The sequence below is a fragment of the Tamandua tetradactyla genome, chromosome 16, assembly GCF_023851605.1.
Source record: "Tamandua tetradactyla isolate mTamTet1 chromosome 16, mTamTet1.pri, whole genome shotgun sequence".
In the NCBI taxonomy this organism is placed as follows: Eukaryota; Metazoa; Chordata; class Mammalia; order Pilosa; family Myrmecophagidae; genus Tamandua; species Tamandua tetradactyla.
In genome coordinates, this window is record NC_135342.1 from 10,480,536 (window position 1) to 10,502,524 (window position 21,989).

General features: G+C 43.0%; 2 protein-coding genes across 15 annotated transcripts in view; one reads left to right on the forward strand and one right to left on the reverse strand.

The window, feature by feature from the left end:
- Positions 1 to 1,499, reverse strand: part of LOC143658779 (uncharacterized) — a 77,502-nt gene extending 76,003 nt beyond the window's left edge. For 8 of the 9 annotated variants that reach the window (XR_013163302.1, XR_013163300.1, XR_013163303.1 and 5 more), the window contains exons 1-2: positions 1,334 to 1,496; positions 1,129 to 1,245 (exon numbers count right to left, since the gene is read on the reverse strand). Coding sequence is in view for 1 of the 9 variants with exons in the window: in XM_077131064.1 (XP_076987179.1) it covers positions 1,129 to 1,153 (25 nt within the window). In the remaining 8 variants the exon portion in view is untranslated. Of the gene's footprint in view, positions 1 to 1,128; positions 1,246 to 1,333 lie in introns of all 9 variants that reach the window. The other variant, XM_077131064.1, reaches the window with a different exon arrangement.
- On the forward strand, positions 1,077 to 6,178 carry LOC143658747 (uncharacterized). 6 transcript variants are annotated; one of them, XM_077130993.1, is made up of 5 exons: positions 1,077 to 2,046; positions 2,495 to 2,772; positions 3,275 to 3,421; positions 5,396 to 5,530; positions 5,908 to 6,178. In XM_077130993.1, the coding sequence occupies exons 1-5, from the start codon at positions 1,433 to 1,435 to the stop codon at positions 5,973 to 5,975; spliced, it is 1,242 nt and encodes a 413-aa protein (XP_076987108.1). In that variant the 5' UTR covers positions 1,077 to 1,432; the 3' UTR covers positions 5,976 to 6,178. The 6 variants fall into 6 exon arrangements, with proteins under 6 accessions (XP_076987108.1, XP_076987110.1, XP_076987111.1 ...); XM_077130995.1 differs by having other exon boundaries at positions 1,078 to 2,046; positions 5,355 to 5,530; positions 5,908 to 6,046; XM_077130996.1 differs by having other exon boundaries at positions 1,078 to 2,046; positions 5,396 to 5,436; positions 5,908 to 6,046.
- Positions 6,179 to 21,989: the final 15,811 nt, after the last annotated feature.

Consider the following 21,989-nt stretch of genomic DNA (forward strand, 5'->3'; position numbering starts at 1 on the left):
TACTGGAGGCTATTTTTACGCATTAATACACCCTTCTTAGCTTATGGTGTATTAGAGTGGCTAGAGGGAAGTGCCTGAAACTATAGAGCTGTGTTCCAATAGCCATGTTTCTTGAAGATAATTGTATGATGATATGGCTGTCACGTTGTGACTGTGTGGTTGTGAAAGCCTTGTGTCTGATGCTCCTTTTGTCTACCTTATCGATGGACAAGTAAAACATAAGGATTAGAAATAAATAAATAATATGGGGAACAAATGTTAAAATAAATTTAGTAGATTGAAATGCTGGTGATCGGTGAAGGGAAGGGGTAAGGGATATGGTATGTATGAATTGTTTTCTGTTTTCTTTTTATTGCTTTGTCTGAATGGATGCAAATGTTCTAAGAAATGATCATGATGATTATACAACTATGTGATGATAGGGTGAGTTATTGATTATATACTAAGAATAGAATGATCATATGATAATGTTTGTGTTTGTATGTGGTTATATATCATAAATAAAAAATAAATAAATTTTTAAAATCTTTATTTAAAAAAAAAAAGAATGCATGGGGAATAGTATTTGAAAAGCTGCCACTGCCGACCCACAGGAGAGTCGCACATACTCCTTGGGTTCCTGGGCCCTGCTGAGCTCTCCTGAGACTTTGGCGAGCAATGGCTGGGTCTGCCTCCCCTCCCCAATTCCAGATTGGAAGCTTTGGAAGGCAAGAAGCAGGCTGAGATCTTCTCTGGGTCCCTGAAGTCTCAGGAAAAAGTTGAAAGGAGACAGAGACAAGGAAGAAAGAAAGAGAAAAAGGAGAGACATGGAACCTGAGAATGGAATAAAAGGATGAAATTAATTGAGAAGGCCCTGGGAGGGGGTGGGGTACAGAGGTGGGTGAGAGGAGGGAAGTAGAAGTTCAGATTCCAGGGCTTCCAGAAATTGTTAAAATTCGCTTAGACCTGACCAGCTCTGCTCTCTCTCTCTGACTCTGCTCTGTCTCCATCCTGACCCCTCCCTGACCCTCTAACCCCACTCTGGTCCTGCCAATACCCCTCTATGACCCAGCCTTGATACAATCCTGACCCTGCCCAGATCCCACACTAAGTCCTCCCTGGCCCGAACCCAGCGCCCAAGTCACTCACGTGGGGCTGGAGAGTTGGAGTCCATGGCCAGCGTCCCAACCTCCTGGAACCCCTCCAACTGTCATGGAACTTCCCCCTGCCCCCAGCTTCAGGTCAGACTGAATCCCTGAGACCTGCCTGCAGACAAGAGAGAGCAAGAAACATAGAAGGGACGGAGAGATCCAAACCCCAAGAGACAGAGCCTGAACCCCACAAAGAGACAAACCAGCTTTCAGGTGACCATGGAGGAACCGGGCAGGAGTGGCTGAGGCGGTTGGCAGGCTATTGAGCGTATCTGGGGACTGGCCCTGCCCTGCCACTCCTCATGTCCCAGGGGCCCCAATCTGACCACCAGGACACCCAGCCACATTTGCTTCTATCAGCTCTCAGTGAACCCCATACCAGCACCCAAGACCGTCCACCAATTACCCGTAGTCGCCGGGTCAGTATCCAAGAGCCTCTGCCAATTGCCCGCAGTCACCGGGTCAGTATCCAAGAGCCTTTGCCAATTGCCCGCAGTCACCGGGTCAGTATCCAAGAATCTCCACTGGTCACCCACAGCCGCCAGGTCAGTATCCAAGATGCATTATTTCCTTTCCAAACTTACCACATCAATATTCAAAATCCTCCATCAATTACTCATAGCCCCCTAGGCTATATCAAAACTTTGCCATTAGGTTTCCATAGTAGCGTCACCAATATCCAGAGTTTCCCACCCACAACCCAGAGTGCCCACTTAAGTACTCAGGACAATGTCGCCGTCTCCCCATCAATTATGGACAACCTCAAGACCAATGTCAAAGGTGTGGATTCAATTATCTGGAGCTCCCAGGAGAGTTTAAAAGACTCTGGGCACAACTCCCATCACATCGGTATTAAACCAGATGACAATATCCAGAACCCCAAATCAGGCAGTTCCATTGGGACCAGTTCTACCTGGTAAGAGGCAGGGTCCAGGCCACAGGTCATGTTCTGGGCTTCTGGGGGAAGGGAACAGCCAAAGAGTCAGGGACTGAAAGCATGGCCTAGTGCAACAGAGCCTGGAGGGTGGGCTTACAGGTGACAGGGCTTGGAAGCTGAACCTAGAGGCTAATCCTGGCAGGGTACAGTATAGTGGCTGGAACTACGCTTCAGGCTGGAGACTGTATTTGGAGGTGCTAGAGCCTAGAACTGAATTTGGAGGGCAAGGAAGCCTGGAAGCTGGACCTAGGAGAGCAAGTGCTAGAGGCAAGACTTGAGGGATGCAGAGTTCTGGAGGGTGAAGGGAGAGACAGATTAGGGGCTGAAGGCTAGACAGGGTGTGACAGGGCCTGGCGGCTGGACATGGGGTGGCCAGGCTGGGCAGCTGGGCTAGAAGCTGACGCTGGTGGTGGGCGGTCTGCTGCAGGTCTCACAGTTATGGCAGCCACAGCTATTCTCTGCTGCCCGTGGGCTGCCGGCTGCTGCTCGAGGCCAAGAAGATCAGCCGCCTGCTGGGCCTGGTGCTGAGCCTGGCTGGCCTGGCAATCATCGGTGTCATGATTCTGGGCCAGCCCTGGATCCACTTCGAGGTGCCACTGAGGCCCGTGGGGGACCCTGCTGGCCCCCAGACCATCCCCATCACTACTATGTTCTTCGTGCCATGCCCTGACATCTCCTGCCTGCATGAGTATGACCAGAATGCTTGTAAGGCTTGCCCCACCCTCAACACCCCTGGGACCCAGTGATCTCTTCTCCTCGTGGAGAATGGCTCCTCCTTGTCCTGGAATGGTCCTTCCTGCCCCAGGTATCCAACTGTCCTTCAGAGCCAGAATGGTCCTCACCGCCCCAAGACTGTTCTCACTGCCCTGGAGTCCTCAGCTACATGAGTCCTATCCTTCAGTCTTCCCTAATCCTAAGACCTGACACCCTACACTTGGGGTTTTTCACCCCAGGGAACCCGTCCTCACTGGTTCCTCAAAGCTCATCCCTCTTCTCACTGTCCAAAAGCTTGTACTCACTGACTCAGAAATGAGTAGCTGGCTTAATAATCCTTCTCTTGAGCCCCAGTTTCAAATTTCTTAGAGTGGGGGGTGGATATTTTTCAAGAGAGGGGTCTGAGAACATTCCCAGCCTCACCTATGACTTTTCCCCCATGCTCAGTGCCTGAGGGCCAATCTTGATGATACTGATTTTCTTCCTTCCCCAGACCTGCTGGACTTTTCCTGCACCTTTTTCCTCATCTCCAGCCTCACCAGTCTCTGCCTTTGCATTGCCTTCATAAACACCATCTTCTTTAACAGCTCCAACTCACCCATGACGGACTTCTTCTTCTTCGTCGCCAGCACCCTGACAGGCATGGCACTGGGATCCTTCCCTTAGAACCAGAGCAAGGAAAACCTTGCCTGAAGCCCAAGATGATACCCAACACCTCCCCATCCTTACCTCATCCCTAATCCTCACCCTATCTCCATCCTAATCTATACTCCATCCCAATAAAAAATCTTAACCCCAAATTGACCTCATCCCAAGCCCCAACAATAGCCTCAACTTCAACTCCCATCTCCATCACCAATGAATCTCAAACTCTTCCATATCCCTTTCCTGCTATCCATCCCTATTGCAACCTCATTCCAATTCTATCTTCTTTTCAATCTCCAAAGCATCCCCATTACCATCCCCAATGCCTTCACAAAGCTCAGCCCCCAACTAAACCCCATGCCTAACTATTCTCAACACTAGTTTCAAATTCAACCCAACCCTATCAGCTGTGAACCTCAACTTCAATCCCAGTCCATCTCCAACCCCATTTTCTTCTCAATTCCTAATCACATCCCTGACCACAATCCTATCCCATTACCTAAAACTCACCCCAACCCATCCCCAACTCCATACTCTCCCCAATCTCTAATCTATCCCCATCCAACCCCATCCCCAATGCAACCCATCTCCTTCCCAGCCATAACCCTATCTCCATCCCAACACCAGCCTCAACCTCAACCCCCATCTTATCACCCAACAAACTTCCATCTCTACCCAGTACCCAACACCAACACCAGTTCCAACCCTATCCACAAGGCTATCCCACCCCCACCCCCACCCCACCCCCAACCTGCTCTGTGACTTTGTTCAAGTTACTTTCTTGCAGAGCTGCACTTTTCTCATCTGTAGGATACAGTTAAAATGTCCTACCGTATAGAGATGTAGTAAGGATAGAATTAGAAAATGTCGGTACTTGATGGTAGTTATTTAATTTTGCACAAGTCCTTACCATGATAATCCTCCTACCCCACACACATAAGTCAGAATTTATATTTTGATTAGAATGGTTCCATTTTCTATTTACATTTTAAAATCTCAGCTTTTAAAAGGAACATTTTAATTAGAAATGAGGGATATTGTGTTTCCTTGTGGTGACTGGCCATGACTTTCCATTGCATACGGAGAATAGTTCTAAAAGTGATAGATAGTAAGGCCGAACGGAGAACACTCAACCTCCTGTTTGCTTGTTAGTAACTGGTACTTATCCAGTTTCTTGAACAGCTCTTCCTAATTGTTTTAAATATAAGGACAAAAGGTAGAAAACAGCTCGGTTATATGATATCAAAAATAGGACATTTTTCTGTAAGAAATCATTTTTGCTCACTCCTCCTTTCTATTAAACAAAAAATATCTCCTATACCATTTTCCAATAACAAAAGAAAATCCCATTACCTAAACCTCACTATCCTGAACTCCACTATCTAGAAAACAAAAGCCTTTTCCTTTAATTTGATACACTTCAAACTAAAGTTAACATGTCCAGAGTGACCGAGTTCCGTATCCACTGCTTCAGAAGACCCAAGTTAAAGACCCAGTAATGTGACAGTCAGTCTCATCTCTTGAGGCCTCACTGTGTACCAGGAATTATGCCAATCTCATGACAACCCAAGGAAAGTGGTCCTATGGTTATGCCTACTTTATAGACGAGGAACTAAATCTCAGCGAGATGGAAGGGCTACACCAAGGTAAGAAGCAGAGGTAGAATGAGCACCTAAATTGGTCCCCAAAGCCTGTGGCTTTGGACATCACCACATTTGTTCAAAGACCAGGACTCACACTCCCATTGCCTTCTACCATCACATTGTCAGGAGCCCACTTTCCTGCCTGGGAGCAGGGGTAAAAGGTCTGGAGGTAGTTACAGAAAATGGGGGAAGAATGAGCAAGAGCTAGGCAGCCACATGACCATCAGCAGGGGTCCTCCCACATCTGGTTCTCAGCCTCCTGACACCTGTTCTGTGCCCCCACAGTGACCAGTATGATTTTGGGTGTCCTGTTCTACCTGCTGCAGGCTCAGGAGTACCTACAGGAAGGCATGACCTACAGGCTTGGGTGCAGCTTCTACCTGGCGTGGACTGGCATATTCCTCTTCCTGATTACTGGTCTGGGGTTGGGATGGGGGTTGGAAATGCAAGATGGGAATGGGGTAAGATTCATGGATGCAGAGGCAGATGGGATGGGATGAAGTTGGGAAGGGGGTGGGAGTACAGGCAGGGTTAGGTAGGGAGATGGGACTGAGGTGGTGGAATGGGTTAGGGAGGAGAGGATGTTGAGGATGGGGCGTGGGACTTGAGACAGCATGTGGATGGGTTTGGAGTTGGGTTTGGGGTCCAGTATAGGGAATGGTTTAGACTTGGGTTTGAAGATAGGTTAGGGAAGTGTAGGGAAAAGTGCTGGGTTTGGGTTTAGGGATGGATTTGGTGATGGGGCTGAACAGATAGTAAAGGATGTGACTGGGTTTGGGTCAGGACTTGGTTGGGGCTGGTGAACTTTGTCTCTCCCCCTCTGTTCTCGCTCCCCCAGGTCTATCTTCCTATCTGAACTACACAAATTTCTGGTCCATCCTGGCACTCCAGGCCATCTGGACTTAGGACATAAGAATGATCCCACTCCTAGCCTGCTTCCAGGGCTTCTCTCAAGCCCCCTCCCTGCCAAGATTCTCGTCCTTTCTCAGTCACCTCTGACTACCCAGCCCAGATTAATAATATTTTTAAATAATCTGTACTTGTCCAGCATATTCTCTTTTTTTATTGTATAATACAACATAGATACAAATAAAGAAAGAAAAAAGCAATAGTTTCTAAAACACTCTTCAACAAGTAGTTTACTGGACAAATATCAGAGTTTGTCATAGGCTACTATACCATCATCTTAGATTTTTCCTTCCAGCTGTTCCAAAATAGAGAAGGCTGGAAGGAATAAATATCGTCTTATCACAATCAACTTTTTTTCTTTTTTGTGAAAAATAACATATATACAAAAAAGCAATAAATTTCAAAGCACAGCACAACAATTAGTTGTGGAAAAGATTTCAGGGTTTGGTATGGGTTATAATTCCACAACCAGCATATTCTTTTAACTCGGTACCAGGGAAGCTTTCTGTGGACTTGCCATCACCCCCACCCACCCCCACCCAGGGGACTTCCCTTGGGCCTTGGAGTAGAGGGATAGATAAAAGAAGGGATTTGAGGAAAAGGGACTCAAGGCGCAGAGACTAGCAAAGAGGCTGGGCCATTGGCCCCTGGCATACAGACAGTATGCAATCAGTGTTGGTTGAATAGCTGATTCTCCCCCAACCCTCTGAGGTTCATCCTTTCTTCTGTAATTCAAATAATACCCCCCCCCACCCTCATACCTCATCTCCCGCCCTTACCAGGGGCTCCTACTACCACCCCCACTTTATTTTCCCCAAAGTCCCCCTAACACAAAGCTGCTGTGTGTAGCAGATTTTGCAGGTGGTTTGTGGCTGAATAGGACAGGAGTGAAATCCAAGTAGTTATGTCATTGCCTGGGTCCCCTGCAGGGCCTTGACCTAGGGTTCCCAACTATCTCCCCCTCCCCTCACACAGTGGCTAAGCTGCCAGGTTTTGACTATGCTCTGCCACTTCCTAGGTCTGTGGCCTGTGGCAAGGCATTCAGTCCATCTGGGTCTCAGTTTCCTCATCTGTAAAATGGGGACAGTGATGGTAATTGAGTTTAACACAATGCCTGGCCCCGAGAATGTGCTCTTTATATGTTATCACAATGGCCCTTTCTCTTATTTCCCACAAAAGGCTCCCGAATTTATTCATTTACCAGATTGAGCTGCAGCTATGTGCCAGACACTGGATCTCTACTAGTGATGAAATTAGACATAAATCTTTGTCTTGTGGAATTGTAACTGAGAAGTTATGATTTAAGGGATGATTATAGTTGCTAATCATTATTTAGATATTTCTTTTTGCTTTCTGGTTATATTGGAGTAGACAGAGGGAAATACCTGAAATCTCTGAACTATAACCCAACCACCTTGATCTCTGACAATGACTGCATAGCTTTTATCTGTGCCCTTGTGATTGTAAAACCTTTATAACTGACCCTCACTTTTACCCATTTTATCCATTTTTTGTTGTTGCTGTTTTACTTTGGAGTTTTATGATCACTAAAATCAGCCTCTAATGTTTATTAATGAAGGGCCTTGGATCAGTGCAGAGCTAACCCACCCCAATTCCAAAGTTATCTTGACAACCAAAACTGGATCCAACTAAAATGGGCCTGCCTGACATGTGCAGTAGCTTAGACTTTAACCTATAAATGACCAATACCTCATTATAATACTAAAAATCATACCCATCGTCATATTAAAGTCACCATTTTCTTACATATGCTCTGTGACTAAGCATATAATCAATCTGTGCACACTCAATAATTAAATCACCTCTAATTACATCATATGGAACCATTATGCTCATTATCCTAAAACCTGCCCATCTTTTAATACTATAAAACTGTCAGAATTATTGCAGTTCGGATGAAGGCAGGCTAGAACAGGAACCTTAGAGGGGAGAGAAGCCCTTGGGCAAGGACGGTTAATCAAGGTCAAAAGGGCCCACGTCCCCACAGACACCCTGCCAGGTGGCTATCCATTTACGGGAAACACCCGGCACAGCCAACCCACCTGGAGCCAAATGACCCCACCTGAGCGAGTCACCTATGGCGAAGGGTGGAGCCGACCAACCCACCCCAGTGCTCTGTCTGCCGCCAGGCACCACCTTGGAGAAGAGAAAAGCCCTGAATAGGAAAGGGGAGGAGAAGTTAGTAAAATTGATCTATAAAAGCAAACTGCTCCACAATGCCGGGGCCTCTCGCCTTTCTCACCTCTGTCTTTGCAAGAGTGCCTGCATGTTCTCTCACATGTGTACCTAACAAATTTTCTACCTGCTTACTCTATGCTGTGCTAAGCCCTTGAATTCTTTCTCGTGGCATAGCCAAAAACTTGGAAGCCAAAATCCGGCAACATATTTTGGCAAGCCAGCCAAGAGACACTTCTCCCTGACCGCGTGGACTGGTAAGTCATGGCTATTGACTGGGAAGCTTGACCGTGTGCTTTCACTTTTTTCTTCTCACTTGGCTCTCTCCCTGTTCCTCTCTCTCTCCTCAGCATTCTGAGGTTTCGCCACTCGCTTGACCTCTGTTTCTAGGAATCTAGGGACTCTGATTCCCCCAGGACATAAACTCAGTTCACTCTGAGCTTCTAACTCCTTCCTTTGAGGCGGTAGGAGCCGAGCTCTACACCGTGTAGGTCCGAGGAGGCTCAGGGCGACAGTGATCCCTACGACCCTTGGGGTCTGACTGGGGGCTTCTCCCCACATCCAGCAGGAGTCCAAAAGAAGCCAGATCGAGCCCCCCTATCTCTCTCTCTCTCCTTCCCTCCTCAGCTCTCTGAGATATCCCCCACTCTCTCTTTTCTCCCCTCTGGGGATCCAAACCCTTCTTCCTGCTGAACCTCTTCCCTGATGAGGTTCTTTCCATACCTCCAGAGCATCTCCATTCTCCTCTGTATGCCTTTCAATGCCTTCTGAGACATCCCATCTTTTGTAACACATAATTCTGGGCTAAGGATTCTTGAACCAAACAAGGTGTTGTCTTGAACATTCTGGGGAGCCACCTCTGGTTTAGGCCTAAGGAAACCGGGGACTTTCCAAAGGGAGTTTCTTCCCCTGAAAGCCAAAAATGAGGTTTGCAGGCTAAGCGAAAGCCTCAGCTATCCTGATTGGAGTAAGTTAAGCCTGAGAGAGCGGAACCAGGAAGCCCTCCATTCATCTCAAAATTGCTCTCTGCTCATTTGTGTTGTCACTCTGGTGAACAACTCTTCACTTTTTTTCTCTCTGGCTCCTTCCATCTCTTTGTCTGCTACTACATCTCGAGTCCCAGCATGTTCTGCTATTAGCCCTCTTAGAGGTGTTGCCCAGTGCAGGAAGAAACCATTAGCTGGGGAGAATAGGCTCTTCGGTGTGCATTCATTTTCTTGAAAAAGATCTGCACTGTAACGAATGGAAAAAGCCTCACTCCTGGCCCTGTCCTACAATATGACCATACCTAAATTGCCTTCTAATTGAATGAAAATCATACTATAGGTTCTTAAAAGGAGCCAAATTTCCTTGCTACATGTTCTTTCCCTCCAGCTCAATCACAACAACACTGGGGCTGGCGCCTGGGAAATCCCCTTCCTAAAATGTCTTTGTTTATAGCAAATCCTTTCTCTTCTCTTAAGCAGTAATCTAGGCAGTAAGTTAAGAGCACAGACACCCAGGAAGACAAGTGGGTCAGCTCAGCAGCTTCAAGATGGCACCAGTTTTCAAGGATCCCAGGGACACCTGGGGACAGGGAGTCTGATCCTATAGGTCTAAGGGATCAGCGTTTGGAAGACCAGGCCGGTGACCCAGGACACTGGGCACCAGTATGGAAATCTGCCTTTTTCTCTTTTCCTTAAAAATGGGTAGTGCTCCCTGTACTCTAGCTGACTACAAAATTGGAATGATCTTCCCACCACAGAGCTAAAAAGGAAACAGCTTATTTTCTACTACAATACTGCAATGTCACCTGGAAGACAGCCAAGGTTAGCTCACAAATAGGATGATCAGCTATAACCTTATCTTATAATTACATCTCTTTTAAAAGAGGGAGAGAGGGCGGGCAATGGTGGCTCAGTGGCAGAGTTCTCGTCTGCCATGCCAAAGACCTGGGTTTGCTTTCCAGTGCCTGCCCACATTAAAAAAAAAGGAAAGAAAGTGGCAAGAAATTCCTTACATGAAGCTTTTATGGTTTTATATCAGGACAAACCCATAAAGGGTTCTTGAAAATTGTTATGCCCAGGAGAACTGTCAAAGAACTTCTTCCTAACTTCTTCATGGAAAGAAGCAAATATTTTAAAGAATCTTCTTTTAAAATAGCCCCTCCCCAAATCTTCATTTAGTCTCTATTAAAACACATTGCAACCAAATATACAGCTTCTCTTCTATTAACTAAAAGTTAGGGAAGCATAACCCTCCAGTGGGACTCCCAATTACAGTACCGTCATCCAGTATACAAAAGACAGGGAAAGTAGTCGAAAATTTCCTATGCCCAGATATTAATAGCTCTCTAAGTCAAGGACCTGAGAAGGACGTATAGCTTGTATTATGCCTATTTCTCAATTTCCATTAATAGAAAAATACCTGTTTATTAAAAGGCATAAGAAAATGTACCACCAAGCCAGTTAATTGTAATAAACTAAGGGAAATCACTCAGGAAAAAAAGAAAACCTGGCTCTGTTCCAAAGGAAGTTAGTGGAAGCCCCAAAAAGGTATACTAATATAAACCCAGATTTCCAGGCAAGTCCAGTTTTGCTGGGCACTCATTACATCAGCCACTCTGCCCCTAACATTTGGAGAAAGCTGCAAAAACTGCCACTAATGGCTTATTAAAAACTGCCTTTTCTAATTTCAACAATCGAAACAAGGCTGAGGGGGAGGAGAAGGTAAAGACAGGTAAGCAAAAACAACATTTGGAGAAAGCTGCAAAAACTGCCACTAATGGCTTATTAAAAACTGCCTTTTCTAATTTCAACAATCGAAACAAGGCTGAGGAGGAGGAGAAGGTAAAGACAGGTAAGCAAAAACAACAGAGATCAGGCTCCGCTCGTTGCAGGTGCTGTTAACAGCACCCTGTCCCCTCAAGGTCATCAAAATCACGGCTCCAGCCTCAAGGGCCTTGCTTCAACTGTGAGTCAGAGGGCCACCGGCGAAAAAAAAAAGTGCCAGAAACCTCGAGACAAGGACATCCCTCGACCTTGGGACTCACAAGGGCCTGGCCCAGTGCCACCAACATGGGCTTCAGGCTCAGGGACTGCACTGTCTCCCAAAGGCAGGGGAGGACAGGCTCCTGAGCCCTGCTCATGGCAAGTGAAGACAACTTAGGGTGCCCAAGGCCAGGTATGGTTCTGATGACTTCACATCTGACCAACTTAGAGGAGCCCAGGGTGGCACTCAATGTGACAGGTAAAATTATTAATTTCTTAATCAACACTGGAGCCATTCTGACCTAAACTGCTTTTCTGGGCCTACCTCCACCCAGACTTGCCTAGTTATGGGAATTGACAGTAAAGCCAAAACTAAAATCTTTACTACCTCTCTCCTTTGTAGACTCAAGGGCATCCAGTCCCATCAATTTCTCATGGTCCCCGAATGCCCCACCCACTTCTAGGAAAAAATCTTCACTTCTTAGGGGCACCGCAAGACTAGTAAACCTGGCTAATGTTTAGCCCTTGTTTGCCACTAAAAGCTCCACTAAATCAAGGCTTCTAAGCATCCTAAAGGAAATCATTAAGCAAATAAACCCATCCTTATAGGATGAAGGCATCCCAGGGTGAGCTCACCAAATAGCCCCTGGCTGCCTTCAACTTTTCAGTCCTAAATCTTAAAAAACACATTCTTTTGTATTCCTCTTCACCCTAACTCTCCATACTTATCTGCTTTTAAATGGCAGAAACTTAAAGATAAGATTCCCACCCTGCCTTGCTCTTATGAAGCTTATTTCTATAGTGGAGAAGCCAAGCCTATCTATGGTTATGCCTCAGAGTTACTTCCAGAAAACCTCTTTTGTTGCCCAGATGTGGACTCTCTTTCTAAGCCCAAATCTGCAAGGAAAATCATTACCCTCCCCCCTACATGGGACATGACTCCCAGGGATGAGCCTGGCACCATGGGATCAACAACACATTCCTGACCAAAAGGGGGAAAAGAAATTATCAAAATAAGGTATCAGTGGCTAAAAGAGTTCAAATAGAGTTGAGAGGCTATTCTGAAGGCTTCTCTTATGCAAGCTTCAGCTAGACATTGTTCATTTCCTCAGTGTGACGTTGGTTCATTTGTCAGCTTGACTAGGCGATGGTGCCCATTTGTCTGGTCAAGCAAGCACTGGCCTATCATTTCTGTGAGGACATTTTGTGGACGTAAATCACGAGCATGTTGGTTGTACCCATGGCTGATTACATCTGCAGTGGGCTAAGGGAATATTTTCTGCAATAAGTGAATCTTAAGATAATCCCCTGAAGGCTTTTAAGGACAATTCAGAAGAGACACTCTCTCTCTCTCCACTTCAGCCAGCCGGCCTCTCCTAGGGAGTTCCTGGGGACCTTCATCAAGGCTGCCAGCTTGCGGCCTGCCCTGCAGATTTTGGACTCTTGCATACCCACAGCTGGGCGAGTCACTTTTATAAATCTCATATTTACAGGTATCTCCTGTTGGTTCTATTTCTCTAGAGAACCCTAACTAATAAGACACAGTTTGCCAAATCCCAACCAAAACCATCCCTGTTAACCCTAAAGAACACCATCGGGATTGATAATATATGCAGTCTTGATAGCTAATAAATGGTATTTAAGTTAGGGTTTAATATCTAGACTCCCAGAAACTCTGATAGCTATTCCTCTAGATTTTTTACTGGTATGCCTTAATTTTTAAATTGGTTTATGAAATTTACTGTATAAACACAGGCTTTATAATTATATTTTATTTAATATGCTTATGGATAAGCTAACCAAGATATGTATTTTTGGTAGTTAAGATTTTCATATATTAATTGTAAAAACATTTGTATGTTTATATTTTCCTGAAATCCAAAGTTTGAAAATATTCAGTAACATGCGCCATTACTATAGCAAAGTTGATACTTGTGATAACTTTTTACTTGATATTTTGAGAATGTTCAGTTTTGAAAGCTAATCAAATGGCATTTGTACCAGTTTGCAACTGCTATGTACCCCTGAAAAGCCATGTTCTTTAATCCTGGTCAATTTGTTTGGTGGGATCTTTTTGATTAAGTTGTTTTCATGGAGATGTGACTCACCCAATTGTGTCTGGGACCTGCTGATTAGGTGGTTTCCATGGAGATGTCTCCACCCATTCCAGCTGGGTCACTTATTGGAGTCCTTTAAGAGAGAACCATTTTGGAAAGAGCAACAGAGCCCCTGCAGCCAGAGACCTTTGGAGATGAAGAAAGAAAATGACCTCAGGGAAGCCTTTTGAAATGAGAAGCCTGGAGAAAAAGCTAACAGACATCGCCATGGATGACAGAGTTGTCCTGGACCCATCAGCATTTCTTGAGCCAAGGTATCTTTTTCTGGATGCCTTAGTTTAGACATTTTTACAGCCATGGAACCGCAAACTTGGAACTTAATAAATACCCGTTTTAAAAGCTGTTTCATTGTAAATCTTGACAAACAAACATACAAACATAAAAGCTGTTCCATTTCTGTTATATTGCATTCTGACAGCTTTAGGAAACCAATACAGTATTTAAGTTAGTGTTCAATATTTAGAATTTAAGAAACTCTGATATCTGTATTTATAGATATAAGATGCTAGACCCAAGAATTACTTTACGTAATTCATTCAAATTACTTTTGAATGTTAAAGGACTAAACTCACTAATTAAAAGACACAGATTAACAGAATGGATTAAATAACATGATCTATCTATATGCTGCTCACAAGAGGCTATCATAGACCCAAGGATGCTGCGCTGCTTTGAAAGGATTTATGTACCCTAGGTTATGTTTTAACCCTAATCAATCCTTGGTGGGGGCAACCATTTCTTCTAATCCCTATTCAGTGCTATAGGTTGGAAACTTGATTAGGTTATCTCCACGGAGATGTGACTGACCCATTGTAGGTATTAACTTTTGAATAGAGGGATATGTGACTCCACGCATTCCAGGTGCGTCCTGATTACTTTACTGGAATCTTTCAAAAGAAGAAGCATTTTGGAGAAAGCTTGGGAATGACGAGAGCAGCAGAGACACAGAACTGCAGAGACCACCAGCCCAAGTCTGGAGATGAAGAAGGAGAACACCCCTGGGGGAGCTTCATGAAGCAAGGAGTCTGGAGAGGAAGCTAGCAGAAGTCACCATGTTCGCCACATGCCTTTCCAGTGGAGAAAAAACCCTGAACTTCATTCGCCTTTCCTGAGTGAAGGTAACCTCTTGTTGGTGCCATAATTTGGACACTTTTATAGACTTGCTTTAATTGAGACATTTTCTTGTCCTTAAACTAGCAATTTATTAAAGTTCCCTTTTTTAAATTTTTTTTTAATTTTATTAATTTAAAAAAATTACAAGAAATAAACATTCCCAACACATACACTCAGCAATTCACAATATCATCACATAGTTGCATATTCATCATCATGATCATTTCCCAGAACATTAGCATCAATTCAGAAAAAGAAATAAAAAGACAACAGAAAAATATAACAAACAGAAAAACAAAAATGTTACAGGCAATACCCCTTACTGATCCCTTTCATTGATCACTAGCATTTCAAACTAAATCTATTTTAACATTTGTTCCCCTTATTATTTATTTTTATTTCATATATTCCTCTCATCTGTTGACAAGGTAGATAAAAGGAGCATCAGACACAAGGTTTTTACAATCACACAGTCACATTGTGACAGCTATATCATTATACAATCATCATCAAGAAACATGGCTACTGGAACACAGCTCTACATTTTCAGGCAGTTCCCTCCAGCCTCTCCATTACATCTTGGAAACAAGGTGATATCTACTTAATGCATAAGAATAACCCCCAGGATAACCTCTCAACTCTGTTTGGAATCTCTCAGCCATTGACACTTTGTCTCATTTCACTCTTCCCCGTTTTGGTCGAGAAAGTTTTCTCAATCCCTTGATGCTGAGTCTCAGCTCATTCCAGGATTTCCGTCCCACGTTGCCAGGAAGGTCCACACCCCTGGGAGTCATGTCCCACGTAGACAGGGGGAGGGTGGTGAGATTGCTTGTTGTGTTGGCTGAAGAGAGAGGCCACATCTGGGCAACAAAAGAGGCTCTCTTGAGGGTGACTCTAGGCCTAAATTTTAAGTAGACTTGATCTATTCTTTGTGGGGTTAAGTTTCATATGAACAAACCCCAAGACTGGGGGCTCAGCCTATAGTTTTGGCTGTCCCCATTGCTTGTGAGAATATCAAGAATTCAACTTGGGGAAGTTGAGTTTTCCCCCATTCTCACCATTCCCCAAAGGGGACTTTGCAAATACTTTTCCACTCACTGATCAAATCACTCTGGAATTCATCAGGGCATCACCTGGACAAACCAACAAAATCTCATTTCCTATACAAAGTTCCATGTACTTAAGGTGTTCAAGCAACTATAGACATAAGTTATATTAGGAGATGCACTAGTCAAAGTATAGATTTGTACCAAATAAACATTTTTTGCTTTAGTCTCACACATTAGTTGAAATTTTAAAATATTAAGTACCATCTATTTTCAGCACACTGCAGTAATGACATTCTTTTCTTCTTCCTCATGCAAAAACATTTCTTAAATTTGTACATTTAGTCACTATCATTAAACACTCTAGGCATTCCTAGATTACACCATCTCAATCTTTATCATAGTCTATCTTTCTTTGTGATTTCATTTATGCCCCAGCCCTCCTCCCTCTATCATTCTCATATGCAGCTTCATTCAGTGTTTTAACATAATTACAGTTAGGTAATATTGTGCTGTCCATTTCTGAGTTTTTATATTCAGTCCTGTTGCACAATCTGTATCCCTTCAGCTCCAATTACCCAATATCTTACCCTATTTCTATCTCCTGATGGTCTCTGTTACCAAGGAAATATTCTAAGTTTATTCACTAATGTCAGTTCATATCAGTGAGACCATACAGTATTTGTCCTTTTGTTTCTGGCTAATCACACTCAGCTTAATGTCCTTAAAGTCCATTCATGTTGTTACATACTTCATAACTGTATTCTGTCTTACAGCTGCATAATATTCCATCTTATATAAATGTCACAGTTTGTTTAGCAACTGTCTGTTGATGGACATTTTGGCTGTTTCCATCTCTTGGTAATTGTTAATAATGCTGCTATAAACATTGGTGTGTAAATGTCCATTTGTGTCCTTGGCCTCATGTCCTTTGAGTAGAGACAGCATATAGATGGGTCCTGTTTTTTAATCCATTCTGCCAGACTATGTCTTTTGATTGGAGAGTTTAATCCATTAATATTCAGTGTTATTACTGCATGGGTAGTACTTTCTTCTACTATTTTGCCTTCTGGATTTTATATGTCATATCTAATTTTCCTTCTTTTTACCTTTACTCATAGTCTTCCTTTCTACACTCTTCTCCACATCTCTCTCTTCTGTCTTCGTATCTGTCTCTAGCGTTCCCTTTAGTATTTCTTGCAGAGCTGGTCTCTTGGTCACAAATTCTCTCAGTGATTTTTTGTCTGAAAATGTTTTAATTTCTCCCTCATTTTTGAAGGACAATTTTGCTGGATATAGAATTTTGGGTTGGCAGTTTTTCTCTTTTAATAATTTAAATATATTATCCCACTGTCTTCTCGCCTCCATGGTTTCTGCTAAGAGATCTGCGCATAGTCTTATTGGGCTTCCCTTGTATGTGATGGATTGCTTTTCTCTTGCTGCTTTCAAGATCCTCTCTTCCTGTTTGACCTCTGAAATTCTGATTATTAAATGTCTTGGAGTATGTCTATTTGGATCTATTCCCTTTGGGGTATGCTGCACTTCTTGGATCTGTAATTTTAAGTCTTTCATAAGAGTTGGGAAATTTTCAGTGATAATTTCCTCCATTAGTTTTTCTCCTCCTTTTCCCTTCTCTTCTCCTTCTGGGACACCCACAACACATATATTCATGCACTTCATATTGTCTTTCAATTCCCTGAGTCCCTGCTCATATTTTTCCATTTTTTTCCCTATAGTTTCTGTTTCTTGTCTGATTTCAGATGTTCCATCCACCAGTTCAGAAATCCTATGTTCTGTCTCTCGAAATCTACCATTGTAGGTTTCCATTGTTTTTTCCTCTCTTCTACTGTGTCTTTCATTCCCATAAGTTCTGTGATTTGTTTTTTCAGACTTTCAGTTTCTTCTTTTTGTTCTTTCCTTGCCTTCTTTATATCCTCCACCAAATCAATTGATTTGGTTTTTGATGAGGTTTTCCATGTCTGTTCACACATTCGGAATTGTTTCAGCTCCTGTATGTCATTTGAATTGTTGGTTTGTTCCTTTGACTGGGCCATATCTTTAATTTTCCTAGTGTGATTTGTTATTTTTTGCTGGCATCTAGGCATTCAATTACCTTAATTAGTTTATTCTGGAGATTGCTTTCACTTCTTTTATCTAGGGTTTTCTTGCTGGATGAATTTGTTGTCTATCTGTTCTTTGACATTCCGTTCAGCTTTATCTGGACTTTAGCTTAAGTTTTGTTTAACAGAGGAGAATTTTTCAGTTCTTGTTTTCTTGTTTCTTGCCCTGCTTGTGTGGTGCCTTTCCCACACACACACTTAGGAGGGTCTACTTAGATATTATAAACCCCAGCCAGATTTTCCCAGACCAAACTGGCCTCCTATCAGGAGGAAAGAGTCACCTGCGTCAGTTTTCTCAGAGGGTGAGACCCAGCAGGTTGAAAGACTTTCCTGTGAAGTCTCTGGACTCTGTTTTTCTTATCCTACCCAGTATGTGGCGCTTGTCTGACTGCAGGTCCCACCAGCATAAGATGATGCAGTACCTTTAACTTTGGCAGACTCTCCCTGCTGGGGGCGTGGTGGAGACAGAGGAGAGGTTGTAGGCTGGTTTTAATGGCTTCAAATTACCAAGCCCTGGTGTCTGAATTCCTTGATGGAGGGATTCCACCTAGATGGGGCTTCACCCCTCCCCTGGGGAAGGCACAAGCTCCAGATAAGCCCCCAAAAGAGCTCACTTCTGCCTATGCCTGGGGCAGTTGCAGCCTGAAAAGTCCTGCCACTGTATCCAGAGGCAGTCAAGCCTTTGTAGATACACAGCCACAAACCTCTGTTTCCTTCTTTTTTTTTTTTTTCCCCTTTTACTGTCAGTCCTGCCCCCTTGGCACCGGGGCAAAAATGAGCAACCTCCACTTTGATCAGGTTCACCTTAAGCCGGGGGCCTATTTTTAGTAGTCAGAATTTGTTAATTAGTTCCACAATTGGCATTTGATTGTGCCCAGTCCCTGCTGCTGGTAAAGTCCTTCCTTTCCTTTCCCCTCTGGGAAGCGGCCTGTGGGGGAGGGGCACTGGCCGCCGCAGCTTTGGGAACTCACGGTTCTGGGGGGTGCGTGTAGCCAGTCCAGCTGGTCCAGACTGGGGTACGCCGTGTGTCTGGTCACTATCGTGGCTCCGGGAGCTGTTCTGTACTGTTCTGGTTATTTAGTAGTTGTTCTGGAGGACGAACTAAAATGCGCATGTTGTTAAGCCACCGTCTTGACCCAGAAGCTAAAGTTCCCTTTTTAAAAGTTATTCTGTTTCTGGGATATTGCATTCTGGCAGCTAGCAAACTAGAACAGATACAGACTAAAAATGAAAGGATAGAAACAGATGTTCTATGTAAGTGGTAACTAAAAGAAAAGCACAAGTAGCTATGGTAATATTAGATAAAATTGATTTTAAATGTTATATCATAAGAGATAAGATTTTCATTTTAATTGTAAAAACATTTGTATCTTTATATTTTCTTGAAACCAAAAACTTGAAAATGTTCAGTAACATAGGTCACTACTACAGTAAAGGTGATGTTTCTAATAACTTTCTACTTGATATTTTTGAGAATGTATATAGTTTCAATAGCTAAACTAATGGTATTTAAGCTACTGTCTAATATTTAGAATTCAAAAAATACTGATATCTGTATCTGTAGATTTTGTCCTTGTTCACCTTAATTTTAAATTGGTTTATGTAACTTACAGTACAAACACAGGCTTTACAATATTTTATTTAACAAATGCCAAAAAATAAAGTGTGCGGGGAAAAAAAAAAAGAACACCTAGGGCTCTATCTGAGACTCCACAAAAGGTTCATGCACTCAGATTACTTTCTAGAGACCTACAACCTCCCAATGGTTCCTGGACCAGAAAACTCCTGAAACCCAGAGAGGCCAGCCTCTTCAAGAATATTAGCCAGAACTTATAAAAATGAATTGTCAAGTCAAATTTGATAACCTTGTTTCATAAAAAAGATGTTTAAAAAGTATTACAATAATTAAAAGAGGTTTTCTATCATTCTGTTAACTAAATCTGCATGGGTAAAATATTACTCATATATTTAGAAATTATTTAAATTCCTAAAAACTTGACAATGTTCTATCCTACTACTAATCTGTATAATGTTAAAAGTTCATGGAACAATCAAATTTACTTGTCAGTTATACTATTTACTCTATAACTTTTCTAAAAGTACATGTGGTCAGCTACAAATCAGAGTATCTTCAACAAGGACTTAAAAAGAGAAACAAGGCAAGTATACAAATTATGTTCTACCTGTTAATTAACATAACCCTAGTAAATACGTAAAAGTAAAACAGAACAAAGCCTCTGTTGTAGTTTGTCGAATATTTTAATTTCTAAAAGTAGCCTCATTAACTGAAAAACAAAGAAAGCAAAGTATGGAGTAGTCAAACTAGAGTGAAACCAAAGGACCCCCCCCCCCCAAGGGACTTCAACTCAAAAAGCAAACTAATTGTCCTCACCTGAGTTCTAATACTAAGAAAAGGAAAAAGGCCACATCTCTTCACCAGGACCATGAGTCCTGCATGTTCATATAGCAGTGAGGAAAGAGTAAGCCTTTTCACAAAATGCAAAGCCCAATTACACACTGCCCAAAAATACTCAATCTCTTAAATGCTGCACTCTTACTAACAGCAAAAAGAGCAATAGTTCATTGCACTGGCTATTTAAAAAATAATACATCTCTTAATGGAATAACTGGGCTGACACAGCAGCCAAAGCCACAGCCCAATCAATTGAGCCCCTTCTAAGCCTCATTCCTGCACCCTTTTACTTAGCACATGCACCCCTTATTCCCCAGTTAAGCAATGTGCGAGTTTGAAAGGATGTATGTACTCTAGAAAAGCCATGTTTTAATCCTAATTCCATTTTGTAAAGGTAGCTGTTTCTTCTAATCCCTATTCAGTATTGTATGTTTGAAACTGTAGTTAAATCACCTCCCTGGAGACGTGACTCAATCAAGAGTGGTTGTTAAACTGGATAAGGTAGAGATGTGTCTCCATCCATTCGGGTGGGTCTTGATTAGTCTACTGGAATCCTATAAAAGAGGAAGCATTTTGGAGAATGTGGGAGATTCTGAGAGAGCAGAATGACGTAGTCACGAGTAGCAGAGAGTCCACCAGCCAGTGACCTTTGAAGATAAAGAAGAAAAATGCCTCCCAGGGAGCTTCATGAAACAGGAAGCCAGGAGAGAAAGCTAGCAGATGATGCCGTGTTCGCCATATGCCCTTCTAACCGAGAGATGCCATGTTCGCCATATGCCTTTCCACTTGAGAGAGAAATTCTGAACTTCATCGGCCTTCTTGAACCAAGGTATCTTTCCCTGGATGCCTTAGATTGGACAATTCTTTTGACGTGCTTTAATTGGGACATTTCTATGGCCTAAACACTGCTAACTTGCAACTTATTAAACTCCCCTTTTTAAAAGCTGTTCTGTTTCTGGTATATTGCATTCCAGCAGCTAGCAAATTAGAACAAGCAAGAACAAGCTGCCCAGCTAAAATTCACTCTTAGACCCAAACAACAGTCGTTCCTTTCCCTCTTTCCCAGTTACACTTGGTTAGTGAATCTCCTAGGCCTCTCACTTCTATCCTCTCCTTGCTATTAAGTGGCCCTTGCATTGTTAAGCTTCTCAGAAAGTTTATTTCTTCCAGACTAGAAGCCTTTCACACCAAATTAACGCTAATATGAGGATTTTCAACTGTTCCAAACTCCCCTTCCAATTTAAATGAGATAACCAGAAAGTTCTATGCCCCATTAGACAAGGTTTACACCCCTGACATGCCAGAAGCAGCTACAGAAGCAGACCCTCATCCCTTGGTAAACCTTAAGATTAAGGGGTGAGAACTCTTTGAGGGAGAACTTGAGGCAAGCTAGAACAGAGAGAGAGGGGAGAGAGAAAAAAAACATGAAGGAGCCTGTATTTGCTAAAGCTGCCAGAATGCAATATACCAAAAATGGAACAGCTTTTATAAAGAGAACTTAGTACGTTACAAGTCTACAGTTATGTCAAATCAAGGCACCGACAAGAGGTCATCTTCACTCAAGAAAGGCTGATGCCATTCAGAACACCTCTGTCAGCTGGTAAATCACATGGCTGGCATCTGTTGGTCGTTGTTCTTGGTTCCGTTGCATCAAGCTTCTGATACAAGTGGTTTCCTCTTAAAAGCTGTTCTGTTTCTGGTACATTGCATTCCAGCAGCTAGCAAACTAGAACAAGCAAGAACCATTCTTGGAGAATGTGGGAGATTCTGAGAGAGCAGAACAATGTAGTCACGAGAAGCAGAGAGTCCACCAGCCAGTGGACTTATAATAATAAGAAAAGTACAGACCAATCTCTCTAATGAATATAGACGCAAAATCCTCAACAAAATTCTTGCAAATCGAATCCAGCAGCACATTAAAAAAATTATAAACCATGACCAACTAGGATTCATCCCAGGTATGCAAGAATGGTTCAACATAAGAAAATCAATTAATGTAATACACCATACAAACAAATCAAAGCAGAAAAACCACAT

Bases quoted from the DNA above. Each gene is read 5' to 3' on its own strand.
- LOC143658747 (XM_077130991.1), top strand. From the start codon at position 1,433: ATGTCCCAGGGGCCCCAATCTGACCACCAGGACACCCAGCCACATTTG. The intron at 2,773-3,274 runs GTAAGGCTTGCC...TTCCTTCCCCAG, and splicing joins TGAGTATGACCAGAATGCTT to ACCTGCTGGACTTTTCCTGC. The intron at 3,422-5,395 runs GCATGGCACTGG...TACCTGCTGCAG, and splicing joins CGTCGCCAGCACCCTGACAG to GCTCAGGAGTACCTACAGGA.